The 21,356-nt window shown below is 37.9% G+C and overlaps 2 protein-coding genes across 3 annotated transcripts in view; both read right to left on the reverse strand.

Annotated features, from left to right (window-relative positions):
• Positions 1 to 20,496, reverse strand: part of ITGA1 (integrin subunit alpha 1) — a 173,324-nt gene extending 152,828 nt beyond the window's left edge. The window contains exon 1 of the mRNA XM_517769.9: positions 20,366 to 20,496. Coding sequence (XP_517769.2) covers positions 20,366 to 20,426 — 61 coding nt within the window. The 5' untranslated portion in view covers positions 20,427 to 20,496. The remainder of the gene's footprint in view (positions 1 to 20,365) is intronic.
• Positions 6,720 to 20,954, reverse strand: PELO (pelota mRNA surveillance and ribosome rescue factor). Of its 2 annotated transcripts, none has more exons than XM_063811236.1 (3): positions 20,366 to 20,954; positions 7,648 to 8,883; positions 6,720 to 7,359 (listed from the first exon to the last, which is right to left on the reverse strand). In XM_063811236.1, exons 2-3 carry the CDS (start codon positions 8,371 to 8,373, stop codon positions 6,928 to 6,930), a joined length of 1,158 nt encoding a protein of 385 aa, XP_063667306.1. In that variant the 5' UTR covers positions 8,374 to 8,883; positions 20,366 to 20,954; the 3' UTR covers positions 6,720 to 6,927. The 2 variants fall into 2 exon arrangements, with proteins under 2 accessions (XP_063667306.1, XP_009447447.3); XM_009449172.5 differs by having other exon boundaries at positions 7,648 to 8,879; positions 20,366 to 20,489.
• Positions 20,955 to 21,356: the final 402 nt, after the last annotated feature.

Below are 21,356 nucleotides of genomic sequence, written 5' to 3' on the forward strand. Positions count from 1 at the left end.
TTACAGCTTTAACCTCTTATGATTTTAAGTGATTCAGAGCCATGTACTGAAATGTATTTTAAGCTTCCTCTTCAAACTCATCAAACAAAAAAAAAAAAGAAAGAAAGAAAGAAAGAAAAAGAAAAAAAGAATTATACCATAGTCAACAACACACTCGGGGAGGAAAAATAAACTATAAATTATGGTCATCAGATCAAATGAGCTGAAACACAAGATTAAAATGTTTTCTATCCACAGAGCAATTTTTCACAATGGTGTCAAACAAAAAGTTCTAGTCAATGTTTATACTAGGACTTGATGAAAAATTCCAGACATAAAACTTCTGGAACGTAGACTTGAACTCAGAAGGACCTCCTATCTCTGAATAAATTGTACAACTAAAATCTATTGGGATTTTTTTCCTTAACAAAAATTCATCCTTCAACAATTATTTGAGTTTTATTACTGAGACTATTAAGGCATAGTAAAACTCTGGTTATCTGGAACAGTCATTCTAGGTATGACAGCTAACGATTTTTTAAAGTACCACTATTTTTGGATGAAAATCATTGAAAGACATTACATTTATTTGACTTCTTTAACAGAATACACTGAATGTAATTTAATCTTTTCCTCAGTGTGAATACCAGGTACTGGTATTGTCCTCAGTAACATCCTCAAGTCCCAGTGAAATACTCTATAATACTCTAGGCTTTTTTTCTTTTGACAGTGTTTCAGAATCCACTCCCACTATCAGCTGTCACTTTTAACTGCTGTCAATTCTGTCAACTTGGCCACTTGTGGTCATCTCCTGCTGATATCTAATTTCTAGATTAAAGGCAGGGAAAACTGTCTTAATTCATCCTTGCATACCCAGGGGTAGCATAGTTCTAGCTACTTAAGGTGATTCATTAAAAAAAAGTTTATTGTAATAGTGCATGACTTAATTGTAGGTTTAAAATTAAGCAACAAAAAAAGCTTGCTGAAACTAGGTGTTAAATAACAATAAATGAATGCTGGATAATGCTTGAGGGGATTGCTTTAATACATAAATTTGCCACATTTTCTCTGCTTTCTAATTCTCCACTATGATCCAGGTAGATTAGAGGACCACAGAATTGAGTTCCTGATTTTTCATGAGATGACAAAATAATAGAATAAAAACATTAAAAATGATTGCATAAACTTTGGCTGATTATATAAAATTTAGTGTCATCAAATAATTTATTTTTATTTTTAGATACATGTTTGCCTACTCCAAACTGAAAGCTGAGAAGAACTGGCATTCTTAGATTTTTTAGGGTGATAGCTGAGGGAGCACCTCATCACACCCACTAACTGTTATTTTGGATAAATTATTTAATCTTCTTTAATTTCATTTTTTTTGCATCAGAAAATAGTAATGACAAAACCCTTCTGACTGTGTTCTTGAAAGACTAATGCATTTTAAAGCACTTACCATAAGACCTGACACTTAATAAGCACACAGTTACTTTTGTTATAACAGGTTGTCCATTCCTGGAGTGGGGACAGTGGTACCAACCCTGGGCAAAGCCAGGCAATATGACTGCCAAAACATTTTGCTCTTGTATTTGCTACTTGGCAAATACTGCTCTTGCCTCAGTATTGGGTGTTTTGAAAACAAATGTGGCACCCAAATAGAAATAAGCTTTAAATTCCTTAAATCTCTGACATTATAGAAAACAGGCACTTCCATTGAACTAACATTCTAAAGAATGGGGTTTTAATGTAGGCAATTTTAGGAAATAAAGAAAGGAAATTTAAAAGAAGACTGATATCCAAGTCTCCACAATTTATCATAAATGTTATCATCCTTAGCACTGAAATCTGAAAATTTAAGACCTTCCCATATCAATGTCAATTATTATAGAGTTAAAATATTCATTGTAAAAAGCAAACACTGTAGCCTCAAATTTGTATGCAACTATAATACTACACACAAAGGTGTTTGTCCTTACAGAAACTCATTCGTTTCTCAATTTAAATTAAAACATTCATAATATTCCAATTTATTAATCAGTGTTATTTATCTCAACACAATATAATAACATGTTACTGAAAATAGAGATATTAAATACTGCAAAATAGTTATTTTACAGATTATTCTTGGAAATTTAGAAATAATAGTGTAACATGTGGATGAGAATACAGATGGTGATATATATCACACACTTCCTAAAAAGGACTAATTCTTACTACATAAAGAAAAACAATGAATGAGACTTTATCATCTCCACTGAAGAAGGTATCTCCATTAATAAATACCTTCTCCCAATGTTTTTGAATGGTATTTTTAACCTAAATAAATATCTCTTTACTGAACTTGGTCGATTTTTTTATTTCTAAGTGAAGTTTACTACTTGATGACCATATTTAGCAACTCCTGATTGTTCTCCTTGTTAAATCCAAGACTACTAATACAGGTTTTATTTTCTAACAGCTTCATTAGCTGCATTTTTAACTTCTAAATCTTTTCCTAAAAAGGCATAATTGATTCACAAAAATATTATAATTGCATCCTAGATCCTTTATAAATCATGTTGGCTGTGCGTAACACTTTTACACTAAATTTCTAAATCAATTCATGAGAGATACATATAATACATTAGGAAAATCTTGAAGAGCACTTTTCTAAAATACTGAATCTCTTAGAGTATATAAACTGAATCATACCACAAAGTTTAAATATGCTGACATCCATTGGAAGAAAATTATTTTACTGAGCATTTTACCAACTTTATTGGAATTAATAGTTCTTTCTTAAGTTGCTCTCCAGCTCTTCACTTTAGTTGTGCTTCACTGCTGGAGAATTCATTTACTTAAACATGATATACCAGCAAAATTGTGTGCTGGTCAAAATCAATTTTTGAAACAAATTATTTTCAAATCATTAAGAAAGATGTAAATCCAATGCAAAATTGATGCCACAGTTCAGACTCTTGTGGTTCTTCACGGAATAAAAGGGGAAGTGTATCTCTGATTTGTCTGGTGAGACAAATCAGAGATACTATGTTAAGATGGGGAGCACAAGGCCATGGGGTCTGCTAGCAGTAACTGGTTGGCCTGAATGAGATATAGCTTGCTAATTCCTGCACTATGGGAATCCTGAAAAAATCTTTTAGTAAATTTAACCACCACTGCATAAAACATTTTTTTTAATTACCATTTTTAAAGTTACATTTTGTGTCATCATCTCTCCCACCACTCAAGAAATCTGAGATTTACCTTTGGATTCTACTTTTTTCCATAACTCTAAACAGCAATCTGCGGTCATGTCCTTTTGATCCCATCTCTTAATATTTCCTGTTGACTTCTGTTCATTCCTATTGCAAGGAACATTATTGCTGCCTTTGATAAGGCCATTATCATTTTTCTCTCCTATCTTCCTAATATGCATTTTTTTAACCAGTCTTCCTGCCTCCAGTCTTGCCTCCTCCAATCGATCCTTGATGCTGCCAAAGTGGTATTTGTGAAATGCAGTTTAGCATGCTGCTTCAACTTTGTAATTGTTTCTCATAATGGTCAAACCCAAACTCCTTCTTGTAGCACGGAGGTTCTTAGGTGATTAGCACACTTCCCCTCCCCATCTTCCCACTTCATTTCTCCATATTTCTTCTTCCCATTTTAGGTAAACTTACTGGTCCTTGCTCTATAAAGTTTCTCCTAAAAGTCACCCCTTTCACCACTGTGTCCTTTTACACACTTTGTACAAGTTACTTCTAACAGTGATTTGCTTACATGTTTGTCCTCCCCACATCTAGCCCAGTGACTGGTTCAAAAAAGGCACTAAAAAAATGGATAAAATTAAATATATTACTCTTAATGATTAGTGTAATATAAATATTTCACCCCATATCTAAGTTCTGGCTCTAAGCAAAAGGGTTCATCTCTCCTCAAGCCCTTAAAATCACTTTAGAAACTCTTCAACTTCTAATTCAACATATTCTGACACTAAACACAAATAGCCAGTCTTAACTTGCTTGGAAAACCACATGGTTTAAATGTACTATAACCCTTTCCCAAATAAGAGCTGCTATTATGAGGCATTAATGTACAGACCGTTTCATATGTATACTTGGTTGCTTAGGAACAAAGATAATTCCAGTTCCAGAATATATGAATTGCAGAATTAGTAACTTCTGTTAAAGATAATTGGAGGTTAAGAGAATTAGTCAGGGAAGCTAAAAAAGGAAAGTAAAGTTAGAGACAGAAACTAAGTAAAGATAAGAAAAATGAGCTTTACAAAGCTACTCTAGTGGCATCTGGGAGCAGAAAAATCCAATTTGTTTCTAAGACAGTAATGAAAGTGAAATCCAAGATCAACAATCTTGTCATAAAATTAACAAGGAATTTAACATACAAATGAGGGACCAGGAGTAGCTGTCATTTGATATGTATCGTAGCTATAGCAAAATGAAATAATGTGCAAGCTTCTCACTTATTGAGTTTAGTGGCATAGGAAATCTTTGTTTGCAAGCACATGATAGGAAATGGAAATTTACAGTACATTAGAGAAGGTACATTGGAGTTATCAAGAGTTTTTATCACATATCCAATACTTAATGAGTAGCAGTTGGAATTAGACTACTGTATATGCTTTCCAGAGATAATTATGTCTTCTAGAAAAGTCAAAAATAATTATCTGAATTTTTAATTTGCTATCATTATTGACATTTTCACCTATGATCTAGTAAGAATTGTATTCTTGATAACAGAAAATGTAATTTCTTAAAAATGAGTTAAATTTTATTTAATAATTCATAGACATAAAAACAGAAATTTATAGAGGTTTTATAGACAGTTGAGTATGGCCAGTTAACTTTTTTGAAAGACCTTAATACTCAAATCTTTTTCCTGACTGGGGACCCCTGCCAGAGATTTACCAGCACAGGAAGAATAACCTATTGCCTTTGTTTATCAGATTTTATTATGCACAGGAATCATCTAGAGATGTTGGTACAGGTAGCGCCTGTCTCAGTAGGTCTACAAAAGATCCCTGAATTCTAGTTTCCAACAAGCTCTCAGGGATGCTGCTGGTTTACGGACCATACTTTTGAATAGCAAGGCCTGAATCAGTGGCTATTAGCCTTGACGCCTATTGGAATCATCTGGGTAGCTTTAAAAAAAACATTTCTAGGGATAAAACGTTATTTAACTAGTCTGGGCTGCAATCTGGACACTGAGGGTTTTAAGAGCTCTCAAGTTGAGGTGAACAGGTAGCTAAATTTAAGAACCTATGGCCTAACATGTATTGGTTATATTTATTAGACCTCATTTCAGTACTGCATAGATTATGAGAGTAAAAATGTCCAAAAATCTCCAAATCCTTACTGAAAATATAATTATCAATCAGGTTTCAACTTTAAGGATCTCAGTGGCTTCATTTCTATATTCTTATTAAATTATTTAGTAACATATTTGAATAGTAATTTAAAGATACTCACGGAATTATAATGAAATGACAATCTCAATTACTTTTGAATTAGGAGATAGATGTATAAAAATATAAATATGTGAGTTTTAAAGTATAGGGAAGTGTCAGTTCCCAATAAGAAATAAAAAGGTTCAGACTAGTTAGGAAGTTTACAAGAAATCCCCAAGTCTGTCACACCAGGAGGAAGGCCCACAGACACAGGACAGACAGGCGAAAGTTTAGTTAGTATAACTACTTGAAATAGGCGTCGCTGATCCAGCAGTTAAAAACTGTATCATCACTATTAGATCGTTCCTAATTATTTTGCTAAATTGAGGTTTGCAAAAGGTCAAGAAGCAATTCCATTACTGAGGCTCTTTCCTTAACTTTTAGGAATGTGCACCAAAAATAATAAAAATAATATTTTAAACTCGGAGGTATTTGCACAATTCCATAATTATAGTAAAGAGTATCAGAGTTTAAGTCAATGATAGTAAAGAGTATTGGAGTTTAAGTCAACTGCCACATACTAGTCATGTGACTTAAACTTTAGAACAGGCTTCTTCACAACTAAAATAGTCCAATAAAAATGTGCAAACCCAAATTAATGCCACATACAAATATAAAACAGAATTAAGTATAACTTTGACAAGCAAAAAAATAAATAAATAATATAGCATGTTTTGGCGCAAAGAACTGAAGTCCAGACTGGGAATGACTTCCAGCTTTGCCACTAATTAGCCACATAACAAGCAAATCACATACTTTAATCTCATTTTAAAAATAAAGATGCCTCAAGGAGATTATTTTGACAATCCCTAGCAGATCAAAGTTCTAAAAAGCTAAAAATAACTGATTTAAGTTACTCTCTAAATCAAATATGACTAATGCTAACAACAACAAACCAAAACCAAGAATTTCCTTTTAACATGATTGGTTTAACAAGCCTTTGAAGAAAAATATTTAAAACTTGTCTTCAAGTCTACTAATTGTACGGCAATCATTTAAAATAGTAAAACTATTTAAATCTAAAAAAAATGTAGTCTGTGGAGGTGGGGAGAAAAGGGATCATTAAATGCAATGCAAGAACACCAAGCAGAATTAAAATAAAGAAATAATGTAAACAGGATAAGATAGCAAAAGCTTTTTCTAAGGAAAACTGTTTCAAAGCATGCAGTGTGAAATTTTGCAATCTATCCCAAACAATATACTGTATAGGCATCGTCATTAAATACACACATTTTCTGTTTCCAAGTACTACAGATAACTCATAATTCCTATAAAAAATTACACAATTTAATCAAGATGGTAGTACGTGGAGATTATTTCCTTTTAGTTTATTGTTTAAATACATGTCTTGCCAATCACAAAATATCTAGTGTAGCCAAAGACATAAGAAATCCCTGTATGAATCAAAAAGTGCCATTCTTGCAGCTTTCTGTCACAAGGATGCTGAGAAATGTACTGTAACAGTTTAGGAAACACAAGATTGTCTCAATTTTAAGTTTCAATCATTAATCCTCTTCAGAACTGGAATCATCCTCTTGGTCAGAAAGTTCGGGAACAGGGAAGCGGAGAATGGCAGCTACCCCAGTCAACTGGCTGAGCTGTTCCCCAGAAACGTGAAGACTAGAGAATATCCTAACGGTGCCTGCATTCTCTTTCACACTGTCCACCAGCCTCACATACCGGCTCCGTGTGGCTACATCCTGATGCCTGAAGAGCTCATCGCTGATGAGCAATGTGTCAATTGCCATGGCTTCATTGGCCTTCTCCACCTGCTTGAGTCCATAGAAAGCTCGATCCGGTTCATGTTGTAACATTTTATAGAAGTCATCCAAGGCTTTGACTTCCCCAGCAGCTTTAGTGTCTGAAAGGCGGCTAGCCACAGTAGGGTCACAAAGGGCCTCTTTCAGGGAGTACTTGTGTCCGGAGGAGGCATGTACCTAGAATCACAATTACAAAAGTTAGGCAAAATAATCTCCCAGAACACCCATTAATCAGCCCACAAAGGCTTAAAGCCAAAAGCGCTAGTAAGGCTTCATATGTTTCAGCAAAGTTTACTCCATAAATTTGCTAGACATTTAACATTCTCTTTTTATTTCATTATCTCATGAAAATCCCAGCTAAGTAAAGACTTTCTCTTCTTATTTTTCCCAGTTCTAAAACTTTAGGAGTAGTTTATACCAATCCCTCTGCCCATTCTTAACTATCCCTGGGTAAGATTGTTTTACCTGAAGAAATTTGGACCGGTTTTCCAGGAGCAGTTTGTTGTCGGTCTTCACTGCTTGTTGAAACATGTAGTCGCAGAACTGCTCCCTCACAAATCCTGGGCTGGCCACCAGGATGCACTTTACAACATCAAAGTGTATGTGGCGCTGGATAGCCTGGACCACCTGTTCATAGAACCGCTCCAAGGCCCGGTCATGCTGAGAGCAATTGCCTTTCCTTTTCCTAGGGATGTTCACCTCCACCTTGGCCCGAGTGAGGGTCATGCTGGGAGTGACTAAGCAGATATGGGCGAGGCCTTCCTGCATGACCACAGCCGCCACATCAGCGCTCCAGGCTGGGTCACAGGCCTGCTCGATGCGCTCCAGTACCACACTATCCCACTGCTTCTTGGCCAGGGTGAACTGGCGGTTGGGCTCCAGCTCGATGGTGTGGTAAGCCCCCATCTTGACATACTCATTCTCTTGGATGTTGGTCCCCTTAACCCGCAGCTGGCAGGCTTGAGAGTCGAAGTCGATGGCCTCCACGCAGAGAGTGAGGGTAGTGCGGACCCGGTTGCTGCCCACGCTGCCCGTGGAGGACTCTGTCTGTACCTTGCGGATGGTGGAGGCGCGCAGGCTGTCGCCCACCTGCACGAGGTTGTAAGTGTGCCACATGTCCTCAGGCTCCTCGGGGACCAGGGTCACCTGGCCCGCATTGTCCTTCTCAATGTTCTTCCTCACGAGCTTCATGGCCAAGAAAGGGGCTCACTGACAGAACCAGAGGAACCAAGGAGGTCCTCACCTCCGCCCCGGGAGAGGGGATGGGAATGCAGGCCAGGAAGGGGGCGGGACCCGGTTTCTAAGGGCACTTGCCTGGCGGGAAGGAAACACGCTTGCTTCGACTCATGCAGCCTAGGGCAGCACTTCCTCTATCCTTTGCTCTCTCAGTCTCCCGGCGCGCTGCGTCTAACAGGCTCGGGGAACACTGCAGCGAAAATCTGCCCCTCCACAGTTCCCGCTGGCAGCACGCAACAGCGGGCTGACGAAATGAAGGCGCATGCGCAGCCCGCGTCCCGCGACCCGACGCACGTCTCCCGTCCCCAAAGGAGAGGCGGGGCCGCAGTTCGCGCGTGCGCAGGAGCACTAAGCTGTGAGGCGCTCCGGACGACTGAACTCCCTCAAGAAGGTGCACAGAGTGGTGGCGAGTCCTTTATTTTAATGCCAAACTTCAACTTCCTAAGTTTTCTCTTCCATCCCTGTCTGTGAAGAATCCGGGGAGTGTGTGAGTGCAAATACTAGTTTTACCTGCCTGCGGCTGCCACTGCAACGCTTCCCTCTGGGTAAATCCAATTTCAAAGCTTAGCAGTAAAAGTAGCTCTCAGAAGTGCAGATTTGGCCCCAACGGCCCAAACTATGCTCGTTTTTGCTCTTGCCTTATCCGCACTCGGACGCTACAAGCCTGTTGGAGCTGGTATTTAGAAGCGGTTTCTGAGAACTACTGGTCACGTTCTGTCTGGGCTCCCAGCAACGTGTCCAGCTGTTTTCTGCGCCTAGTTACCGTGTCTGCACGATCTGATTAACCCAGATGTTAAAGCGCTGGTCCCAAGAGAGAAGAAACTATGTGTGGAATTTACCCCTGGGTGGACCTCTCAGTTGCTTGACCTGATGTCCTGGGAATCCTAGGCTCCAAAGTTGGCAGCCTCAGCTTTCCGCAGCCCAGTAGCCTGTGAAATGTTTAGGTTGGGGGTTGGGTCGCAAGAGCTTAGGGCCAGATCGTCACTGCCAAAGCTAAGCTAAAAGCCGAGGCTATGGGAAGTGGGGAAAAACTATTAACTAGGACTGACCCTGATTGAATAGCTACATAATTTAAAGAAAATCCTTAAGTTACTTAGCATTCTTTATTAGGAAGTGGAAATGGAGAAGTGGGATTGCCTCTTTAAGAGACCGATGAATAGAAAAAACAAAAGAATCTAAAAGCTTCTTGAGAGCTTAGATGGAGTGGAGGGCAGAGAAGTCCTGCACACATAGCTTCTCACTGTCTTTTCTGTCTTTCTCTGTGTGGATTGGAAAGGGGAACTAACCAGCCTGAACAGATGAAACAGGGATGAAAGGAAGGAATCTGAGTTTGGCATAGGCGTGTGGAAGGAAAATAAATCTCGGATCCCCAAACTCATTAAGCCAAAGGGAAAAGTTAAGCTGGGAACTGGGTCACGCAAAACTGCCTTGCCTCTTGGTTTTTAAATGAGATGGCTACCAGATGAAAAGCTACACACCTCGCTCATATTTTGCCCACAAGGAAATTCTCAGTGAACGCCAAGATCTTTACCCTAAAGTGTTTCTATTAAAATTTACCATGGCAATGTAAATAGATAGCTTCTGTTTTCAGGTACAGTCACCCCTCTGCCCTCCTGACACAAATGCATATCTGATTGTTCCCCTGCCCCATTTGTCTATGTTATCTTACGTAAAAATGCAGATTCAGATTGACTAAGCCAGACAGAGGCATGAATGACTATTTTCCCCCTGCTACCCTCTCACATGAAAACTGTATTTCTCAGTATCCCACCCTTTCCCCTTTAAATTTGGAGCCCTCAAAATCATCTTCCCAGAAAGGCATAGACCTGTCTTCCCCGCGCACGTCCTTAATTTTGGCAAATAAACGTCCTAAAATGATTGAGACTTGTCTCAACATTTTTCTCAACTGACAGGCTTCACAATTTAAACTTAAGTGTCAATTATCTTCCTAAGAGATTATCAGGGGACGGAAAGGTCCCCTCCAAGGGGAAAGTCCAAATAAGAACCACTACTTATTAATATTTGTGGCCTCTTTTCTCTTTGTTTCTCGCTCTCTGTGTCTCCCCTTACTTCCTCCTTCTTCCCACCTTCCTATCATACTGAGTACCCTCAAGAAGTTCCTAATTCACATTGCCTTCTTCCAGTTCCAAGAGAACCCAGCAACTTTTCACTAAGCAAAGAACTAATCACACTCAAGTGTGAAGGTGATTTGCCTATCCAAAGGACACTGTATTTTAAAAAAAGTATCTTGTTAACTTAAAATTCCTAATTGGTAGGGTGAAAGTGTGCTTGTGTGTGTATTTGTGAGAGAGAGAGAGAGAGAGAATGAGGAGATAATTTTGAACTGGGGCTTTGAAGTGCTCCTTGATCATCTTTCTAAGTACAATTTATCTTTCCCATAGTCTGCCAAAGATTAAAAGCCACAGAATCACAGTGGTAAGCACACAGTGGGATCTTAACAAAAGGTTTTTATTGAAGAGCTATCACGTATTGAATGTTTATCAAGTTCTTTCCTATGCTCTAATTCTCCCCTGTAAGGTAAATATTTGTTATCCTAATTTTATAGAAGAAAATCAACTATGGGGAAGTTAAGAAATGTTTTCAAGATCACATGACTAGCATTGAAATTCAGGCCTGCTTAACTCCATACCCTCTCTTTCTACTACCACCATCCTATATTATGAATGTTTGTAATCATCTCCTTCACTGCAAATTATGTGCTGTTATCCATTGTCACTTCCCCTCAACTGTCACCTTTACCAGCTAAACAAAAACTCACAGCTTGGGAACCAACCTAGAGGATTTGAAAGGCACTAGTCCCTTTCCTGCTCTTTTATCACCTCTTAAAATTATTATACTTTTCTCTTCTATATAGTTTTTTTTTTTCCTTCTGTCCAGCCTAGGTCATCATTATACTCTTAGAGAAAGATCTAATGTTCTACTTTAGAAAAAATACATATATTTATCTGTACATTAGAAACCTGTGAAAAACCCTTATTGACTCTTAAATCCATGGTTAAAAAAAATTTTTTTTAAGTTATGAGGCAAACCACTTTGGGCCATTTAAAAAAATATCAGTGTGCCTCCATAATTCAGTATACTATAAAATCTTTCATAGAATTACTGTTGTATGTGAAACAACTGCAATAGTTGGGAACTTTTTTTTTTCCTTAGTAATTTAAGCCTGTAGTTGACTATTAGACATTTTCACCCAGATTTTGTTTATGGCTTAGTATTTCTAGACCAATCATTATATTTTTATTTTGATTCATTTTGGATTCCCATTCCCTATGAATTAACGTCTACAATCCCTCTCTACAATCCCAATTTGCACTGGCCTTACAAATTTACTTCCCACTTTTCCCCTCAGGGCACCCTATATTCCACCTTGAAAGTAACCTTTGTTCCCTACATATGCTAGGAACTTTCTCGTTTGCTACCTTAACTCATACTAACTTCTCTGTTTAAAATGTCACTTCCTTTCATCCCTGCTTCCATTAGTGCTGCCTATCTTTAAAGTCCAGCTTAAATGTTATCTCAAACTTGAAACCATGTAAACTTGAATCCCTGTTAATTTAAACATGTATCTTTTTTGTTGAACTCTGGAAGGATTTATCTTTATACTCCTTTGTCCTTTTAAAGGTCCTTTGCACATAGTAGGCACTCATATATTAATGATAAGCTAGGTGAGTCAAATGTAAAGTATGGCAGCTATTTTAACATTATTACAGATATTTCAAGACATTTCTTAAGGCACTTACTTATATTGTTATTGACTGTATTTCACTTAATAATGGTAGTTTAGAAACTGCTGTAGTTATATATTTATTTTCATTTTTTTCCAAATGAGCAAAGTATTGAGAAAAATACCAGGGCTTTTAGCTCTTTTGCTTTAAATACTAATTTTATACTTATGTATTGGCTGTTTAAAATAGAAAACTTTATATCAGTAACTTTATATCAGTATAAATCTTTATATCAGTAACTTTAATTATATCTATTTTCCCTACAATGTCTTATTTATATTAATCTCTCCAGAAGGGGAAAAAAGTATTGTTACCTCCAAAAGTTTTTAATTTGTTGCTCTTGAGACACTTCCAGTGTCTCAAGAAGAGAACTGGGCTAGAAGTCAAGCATCCTGGATTGTAGCTCTTACTCTTCAATTGTTTTTACTGTAACTTTTGGCAGTACTCAGTCTCTCTGGAACCCAATTTATTTCACTGAAGAATTGAGAGAATTGAATTCAATAATTAAATTTCTAACTAAAAATTATGCTGCAGTAATATTTTTTAAATGTTTAAACAACACCTATAATCTCATCCTAACATATTTGTTTTCAATTTTGCATGCTATCTTTCAAATCTGATTTTTCTAAGACCCATTTCAGAGGTGAAAGACTGATTCAAAGTTTCTTGTTTGTGGACCAAGAATTGGCAGACCTCAAATATGGTCTTTCCTGGATGGATTCTACCAACTTGAAATAAGTCCCAGACCGCAATAAAGCTAATTATTTTTCATTCTAAATGATAAATAAGATTATTTGTCCTGCTCTCTCATTTGACCATCCTTATGAGGTCCTAGTGATATTATGATACTTGATATTAATAAATTATAGAGCTCTAAAAATGCCTGGCTTGAAGCTAGAAAACTGGATCAGACAAAACAAGGGACAAGAGCTCATTTTAACATGATCATAATTATTCAGCCTTGGAAAAATAACTGGTTTGGTAGAGTTGACTGATGGATAATCTTTGGGGTACATTTATTTATGTTATTTATGTTATTCAGCTCTACTGAATGAAATGGTTCATGGACCTCATTGGTGAGTTGAATTACTATCTTTCCTATTATAATAATATAAAAGAAATGGTTTGTATGACATGAAATGGAATTATGGGCCCCTGAAAGATGGAAATCTTGTTTTAATACCCTCTGCTTAGCATGTGACCCCTAAACAGTCGGGGCTGTATAAATTTTCTTGTTTTCATCTTGTATTTTATTTTGGAAGGCTTACTTTCCTGCAACACAAACCTAATCTTTTTGTTATTCCTTATAAAGCACCTTGGGAGCCTCTCCCACCATTGCGTCTTTCCATGTCTACTACCTCTTCCACCAGTAAAGGCAGAGACTTACTACCTTTTATTTGTCTTTGTGCTCCTGGAACACAGCATAACAAGTGGCACATACTCATATTTTTAGGATGCAAAAATTAATGGTTATTAATTTTTCTTTAATTCAGAGTTTTTAACTTGTCTGTAACTGACATTCTAAAATTAGGAAATCACATTCTGTTTTATAATGTTACTAAAAACTTAAAAAGAAGGTTACTCTTAAGGTAAGTTTGTATAAGCCTATTTCAATATTTGAGATAGCCGTGCTTAGGTAAGAAAATGGTAATTTAAAATACATCTTCCCCAGGAAAAGTTCTTAAAATATTTTAGAATAACACATAATGGCAATTAGTTTTATTATACATGGTTTGGAAAGTGAACTTTACAAAATAAGAAGCCAGAGCTCCAATTATGAATATCTAGTGATAAACGCAATTGTTTATTTAGACAGAATGTGCAAACCTCAGATTGTGCAAAGGTTCCCATGTGACCTCCACCAGCAAAGCTAAGTGGATGACTGGGAGGATTACTTAGCTAATATAGACAAAAGGGTAAAAGGGAAAGTGGTTTTTTTGTTTGTTTGTTTTATTTGTTTTTTTTTTTAAGGAACTTGTACTCACTCACTATCTAAATTTCTCATGATGGAAAATGCTTACTTGCAGTTGTCACAAAATAATACAAAACCTCCTACCAAATAAACAAAATCCTATGAACAGAAGTGTGTGTGTGTGTGTGTGTGTGTGTGTATTTCTATTTGCATGTATTCTTATACGGCATAAGATCATTTCACCAAAAATATTATAAGTAAAATGTGTTACACAGATATTTTTAAGGATTGGCCAGTACCCATGTATTTCTAGACTTTAGTATTTGGTAAAATAAAAGTCTAATTAATAAAATAATTTTGAAAGTACATTTAATTTGTAGTAAGGATATATGATTTGTAACAAAATATATAAACCATCTTAACTATTGATGTTTTAAAGTGACTTAGGTGCTATATTTAAATTTAAGAATTTGCATTTATTTTAGGAGATCTCATATAATTCATACAAAAAGAGTATGTGTATCCACTCCTTTGCATATTTGAATTACAATGATTTCTCATTTCAGATCTCTTACTTATCTTGTTAATAGGGATCTCCTGTTTGGATAAAATTGATTTTTTTTAACACATAAAGTGAATTCCTAACACCAGCCAGCATATGCATTTTAATTTCCTTTTAAAACTTAGTTGACTTTTTTATCTTCCTTTTAAATCATAGGAAAGTTTTGATTAAAATTAGTCTTCTTCCTATATACACAACCCTGGAGCTTACCACCAACATGACAAAAAGTTAAGAGTTTGCCAAAGCTAGAGTCATTAATCCTGTGCAACTGGAACATTATGTGATTACTTTATTGTCACCTTTCTCCTGAAGCTCTCTTCTAAAGATAGAGCATTTGGAGGGAGCTCTGTTTTTGGGATCTGGTAAGGCTGTTGGTGCCAGAGGAGCAATTATCCCCTAAATCAGATATAAACTTGGCACTTGAAGAGAACTGAGAGGAACAATGTTATATCTCTGTATCTAGATGGGGTTCACATACTAGCCTCTTCGAAATCTTATGACACAATTTTTAAGTGTCCAAAGAAATACAAAAGTACCATGGTAAAAAGTACCATACACTGTATATTATTGATTGTAATTTTCAGATGCACATTTTCCCAATTTTGACATCTCTGAAACTAGGAACTATCTAACAATCTAGCAATTATAATTGGATTGGGAGTGGCTTGTCTTTTTTAGTGGTACATAAAATAATGGTGCATCTTTCAACTGATGGTGTCTTCCATTCCATTATTTATAAATTTGAATAGACAGAAATATTTCAGGCGGAGGTATAATAAAATAAGGCAGAGGTATATAATAAAGGGACAATCTGATCCCTTAAGTATTTTCTGAGTTTGTCAATAGTCAATTCTTTTGCGATTCATTCAATTAAAAAGTGCCCATTATTTCTAGGTGTTATGGTTAAAGATCCTACCCTCACAGAGCATACAGCAAGCTGGAAAGACAGGCAATTAGATAGTTAATTATAATACCATGGTGCATTATATAATAGAAGCAAAAGTGCTGGGATACACATGTCCTAAGGTAGGGTCCAGTCTACTTCAGGGTATCTCTTGGAAATGACGTTTATTCAGGGATTGAGATCAGTAGCAGTGGGAGTAACTACTTATGCAAAGTCCCCAGGGAGACTTTAGAGTAGCTGGCATAATAAAGGAGCTGAAAGAAGCTCAATAATCTTGAAGATAGAAATATATGCAGTCATTTGCATCTCTTGATACTCTACTGTACTTGCTTTGAGGGCGAATACAATTCTCCAGTCACAGACTGCTCTGAATAGGCAATCTATTCTGACTTTAGCACTGTGGCAACAGTTTCAAAATATCTTTCATCTCAGTTTCTTAACATGAATTTGAGTACACTATTTTGTATTTCACACAACAGAAGAGAAGTGTAGGTAAAGAATAGCATTTTAGTCCCCAACTTTTCTAAATATATTTTAAACATGAGCTACTTTATTCTACTAAAATATGTTAAGACATGTGGAAATTCAGCAAGTTCTAAATCTAGTGGGAAGTTTATTGGGTTGGAAGTGGAGGAACATGTTAGAGGAGCATCTATCTACTGAAGTCAGAACATCAGTGATAAGCTGTGGCCCAAGAGCTCATGCTTCAAAATAGCCGGGTAAGTGTTATGACAGGAGGGAAGAGAAATAGTTAAACTAGTATAGCATATATATGTGTCTCATGGTTACTCTCATTGCCTGTTTACTAAACAAACAAAAATCCCGTGAATTCATTGCTGCCTTTACAAACATCACAATGAGTAAGACAATTTTCACCATCTTCAGCAATTCCTGACAATACATTGTCTGCCATTGGGAGTCATTCTTTGTTTTGAATAAGTGGCTGACTTCCTCCCCATATTCAGCCATCTCCCATCTCCTCACTGGATTTCATTTTGAATAGGAAATCTTGCCTGTGAAAAGAAGACCCTTGCTTCTAGGCCAACCAAAATGTTTCTAGGGAAGAGAGACATATAGTTTAATTAGGGCTAATTCTATATTTATATTCTTAATAACGAGAAATAGTAGTCTTACTTGAGTTACACTTAATGCTGTACACCTAAAAATCATGGAAATAAAAGATTGACTTGTATCACTAATTAGGTCTTTATCCAAGTCTTTTAGACAACTATGTTTGGATTTCACATTTAGAGGAGTGAGCAAGAGAGAATGAACTCATCTTTAGGCAGCCGATATAGCATATTATTTTAGAGCATTTAATTTGAAGTCAGAGATATGAATTGAGTAGATTTGTCATTAGTTCTTCAACTTTGGACAAATGAAATTAACTTCTTAATACTATATTTTGATTTCCTCGTCTCTAAAATATTGATAATAGTTATAAAGTTTTAATTTTTTCTTTTCTTTTTTTCAAGGCTAATCAACTGAAGCTGAGGGAGTGAAAAAAGAACAAAGAAATCTGTGACTGCTTGTGATCAATTAGTAAACTTAATTTTTTAGATTAAAATGAAATAATACATGCAAAGCCCTTGGCACAGTGCCTTGCACATAATACATTTCGGGGTTAAGTTGTGCTAGCTATTCTGTTATTGATTGTCTTGCCCTTTGTTCTCTGGAAGGTTGGATCTTGCCATTTGGGGATGGCCAATGGGAAGGCTGAGCAAGACATCAGAGGGTGGGAGGAAAGGAGGTATATTTATTTTCCTTACTCCTTCTCTGCTGGGCTTCAATTTTGTCACTAGCTGCATTCCTTTTTATGACCACAACTCCAGTCTAATGGCCACCCTCCCATAACTAGAGTTCATAATCAAACTAACACTGCCACCTCCTCAGGCCTAGGAATGGTCATGGTTTTTCTTCTCACCTTGCTTCAGGTTCTTTTTTCCCCACTGTTGCTTGCGCTAGATGCTCCACCCTCTTTTCTTGTTCCTTTAAGGCCTCTCTAAACTGTCACTTTATGAAACTGTCTTCAGTTAAATCCTTTATATGTGACATCAGTTTATGCTGAGACTTTGACATACATAAAATAACAATCCTTTGGACATAAGGACATCTTTTTGATGAATCATTTTAGTAAACGTTGTAAGGAGCTAATATAAGACAGTCTAAATCAAATAGGAAGTTTATTGGGATGCTGGTGGCTTGTTGTTCTGATGTAAACCCAGTTTTGAAGGCTGTAGAGAGTTTATTTAGATGTCAGAGGGTGGTAGGATGGAAAGGTGGAATTCTTTTCTCAATGTATAAAACAAGATAATATCTTCAGTGGCAAAATGAACATGAGGATTATGGAGAAAGTAAAGAAAAGTGATTGGCTATAATGGACAGTTTATGCTTATGGGTTGTGGTAGGCAGAATAATGGTCTCCCAAATATATCCATGACCTAATGCCTGGAACCTGTGAATATGTTATCTTAGATGGTAAAAGGGACTTGGAAGATGTAATTAAATTAAAGATCTTGAGATGAGGAGATTATTCTGGTAGGCACATTGTAATTACAAGGATCCTTAGGAAGGTAGTAGGGTCAGAGTCTGAGAAGGAGATGTGATGATAAAGCAGAGTCATGGGGGAAGATCTGAAGATTCTACCCTGCTCGGTTGAAGAAGGAGAAAGGGGCCACAGGCCAAGAATGCAGGTGGTGGCCAGAGGCTGGTGAAAACAGGGAAACTGATTTTCCCCTAGAACCTCCAGAAGAAATGCAGCCCTGGTGACATCTTGATTCTAGCCCAGTGATACTTCTGACCTACAGAACTGTACAATAGTAAATTTATGTTGTTTTAAGCTGGTGATCTATGGCAAGTTGTTACAACAGCAATAAGAAACTGACATAGGAGTAGTAGGAGATAGAGAGAGGGTGTTGGATTAGGGCAGTCAGTTGAGAATTTTGGATTTTATCTTAAAGGCAACAAAGAACCACCAAAGATTTTTGACTAAAAACAGATATAGTAAAAATGATGTATTAGGAGGGTAGACTGGAAGTTGGGTTCAAATTGAAGACAGAAAGATAAGCTCTACAGTAGTGTGCATGGATATGTATGGTGATGAGTCCCCAGGTTACAAACGGACTCTGAATTGATGAGAAGTTTCCAAATCTGAAAGAGATTGCTAAAGAAGAGCCTACAGAATATAATGACTGATGGGAAAGCAGTCCAATTTCGGATCCCTCATGTGTTGCGAAATGGGCATAAATATAGTGCACACAAGGGTTCTAAATATTTTAAGTCTCTTCCTGGATTCACCAATGTATATTTCACCAACATATATATGAAATTGTAACTTGTTAAACTTCTCTGTTACTTCAAGTTTCACTCTTGTCTTTTTAGAGGATACGCAAACCTCATTTCATCATTTCTACTCTAGAGACTGCTTATTTGGTAGAATGAAAAAGTACAACTTGGATAGTAAACTACTGTATTCAGATTTTGCACAAAAACAACAAAATACAATCTAAAAAAATTTGAGTTGGAGAAGAATCATAGGTCAAATATGTGTAAAAAGTAGTGGCAGTAGCTGGTAAGTTAAACCACTCACTGGCTATAATGCTGTTCAGCAGTTACCACTGTTTGGATTATTGGACATTTTCTGAGTAGTGGGAAATGTTTGGATGAAAAGCCAGTAGCTAATTATTAACTCTCTTTACATCACCTCCCTTCTGATAAAAGCTCTGCTTGCTGATAATCAACTTCTAAATCATCTTCATAAAACTTAACAATGCTTGGCCATCTAAGGCAGGTCTAAACTAGCTGGCTCTACCCTGTTTTTAGTGGTAAAAATGCTAAATTAACTAGTACTAATAACCATGCCAGCAGTAAAAACACTGAACAATTGAATATCAATGATATGTTAAAGCCAGCTGTTAATTAACCCATTAATAAGGTGATTTTCTTTCACACAGAGATTCTATCGATACAGTTTCCCCCCACCTTCTTCCATTTTTCACCATTTCAACTTTCCCCCACCCCAATCAGTAACTGGTAAAAAAGATCTGACCATGAGTTCATTATTGGGAAAATCTTAGAAAATGCTATATTTCAAGCTTTTTCTAAATTGGATACAACTTTGCATTTCCACTATGTTTTTAAGTCCCCTCCTTAAAAATACACATTTATGTACAAATAACAATACTATATTTTGCATCTTAAAAGTAGACTGCACTGTGATATTTACAGAGAAAATGTTCACCATTCCTTTCTACGTTTCAAAATATCCCTCCTCTTGGGTGCTGACATAGAAACATCATTTTGGAGCAAGTGGCAGTTTCGTCTTGCATCCCTGCCTTTTCTTGTTCTGCATGGGAAAAAAGCCTAAATAGTAGACAGCAAGAAAATTCAATAATGTCCACTCTGGAACAACCCGAGGGTAGGAATTTTGCATCTGTATCAGGCGCCCTATAAGCATCACCCTCCCATCCCATGCCATAAAAAAGGGTGGAGGGGAGGAAATATTCAGCAAAGTCCTAATATACAATGTGTATTGTAAAAACAACTTTAATTTTAAAAGTGAATTCTACCTTGTAAGGTTTTCAGTGCTGCCTCACTCCTACTCCTAGGGTGAAGGACTTTGGAGAGACACTAAAACTAATTCATATCAAAACCAGAACGCGAAACTCCTGCCTGCCCCGTACCCTGGCCTGAGTACCTGGAATGCCCGAAAGTGGATGGGCGCTCTCTCTTCCTATCTGGCCCATGGCTCTGAGGACCTCCCTCCCCGCTCCAAGCCCCAAGCCCGCGAGCAGGAGATGGTCAGAGAAAAGCGAGTCGCTCACCAGTGAGGAGCCAGCAGCAGGCGACAGCGACCCCTGGGCGGGCGCGGGGCCGAGGGGCCATGGCCGGAGCAGCCTCAGCGCCAGGGGGCCGCGCTGGTTCGCAGGGCAGGACCGGGCGCGGGAGCTGCGCTCTCTGGCTGGGCCACTTATCCCGCTGCTGCGGTTCCCAGTCCTCTGCCCCAGTGGCAGCGGCGCCCAGGAGCGGGAGAGGAGTGATTTCCTGTGTTTTCGTCGAATGCCTCTAAATGCGCTCCACGCTTTTCACATCCCAGACGGATTGCCACATCGCCCGCCCCTTCGCGCTCTTGGTCTCTGAAATTTCACTGGCAGCTTCCCAGGCTCTGTCCGAGACATGGACAAATAAAGCCAGCTTCGCGGGTCCGTGTTTAGGCTAAAGTCCACGGGCTGTAGAAGCAAACCTTAAAGGGACATCTGCCTTTCATTGAGAGGGTGATCTCGTTCTCCGGGCCAAATCCCCTAAGGTGGTAGGAAGGCGGGTAAGGGCTGGACCTTCGGGAGGGTGTTGCCAGCCCAGTGGCTCCGCCTTCACACCCCTTACTTCTCCCGGCCCGGGCAGGGAGGGCGCTTTGACAGTGCCTGGGCGCCCTTAACGGGAGGCAGCTTTCCCGGGTCCATTGCGCAGAGGGATTAGGCCGTCTGTGAAAATGCGAGGATCTGGAATCCCCCCTTCCATCCCCTGCGGACACTTGAAATTCACCGTGAAGTCGTTTTGCACGGAAGGGGGCGTCCCCACCACCCCGACAGGCTCCACTGAGGGCTTTGCTTTCGCTTATGGGGGGTGGGGGGGTTGCTTCGTTTATGGTAATTCGTGGTTAAAGGGTGGTTGCAGATAAGCTTTTCTTTGAGATAACTAGGATAAGGGGAGAAAAGGAGAAGCAAGACGGAGGAAAAACAGTAAGAGGGAGAGCGAGAAGGGAAGAGAGGAAGAAAAGCAGCCTCCTTGGAAATGGAATGTGTGTGGGCTATTTTG

This window comes from Pan troglodytes, chromosome 4 (genome assembly GCF_028858775.2).
Source record: "Pan troglodytes isolate AG18354 chromosome 4, NHGRI_mPanTro3-v2.0_pri, whole genome shotgun sequence".
Lineage (NCBI taxonomy): Eukaryota > Metazoa > Chordata > Mammalia > Primates > Hominidae > Pan > Pan troglodytes.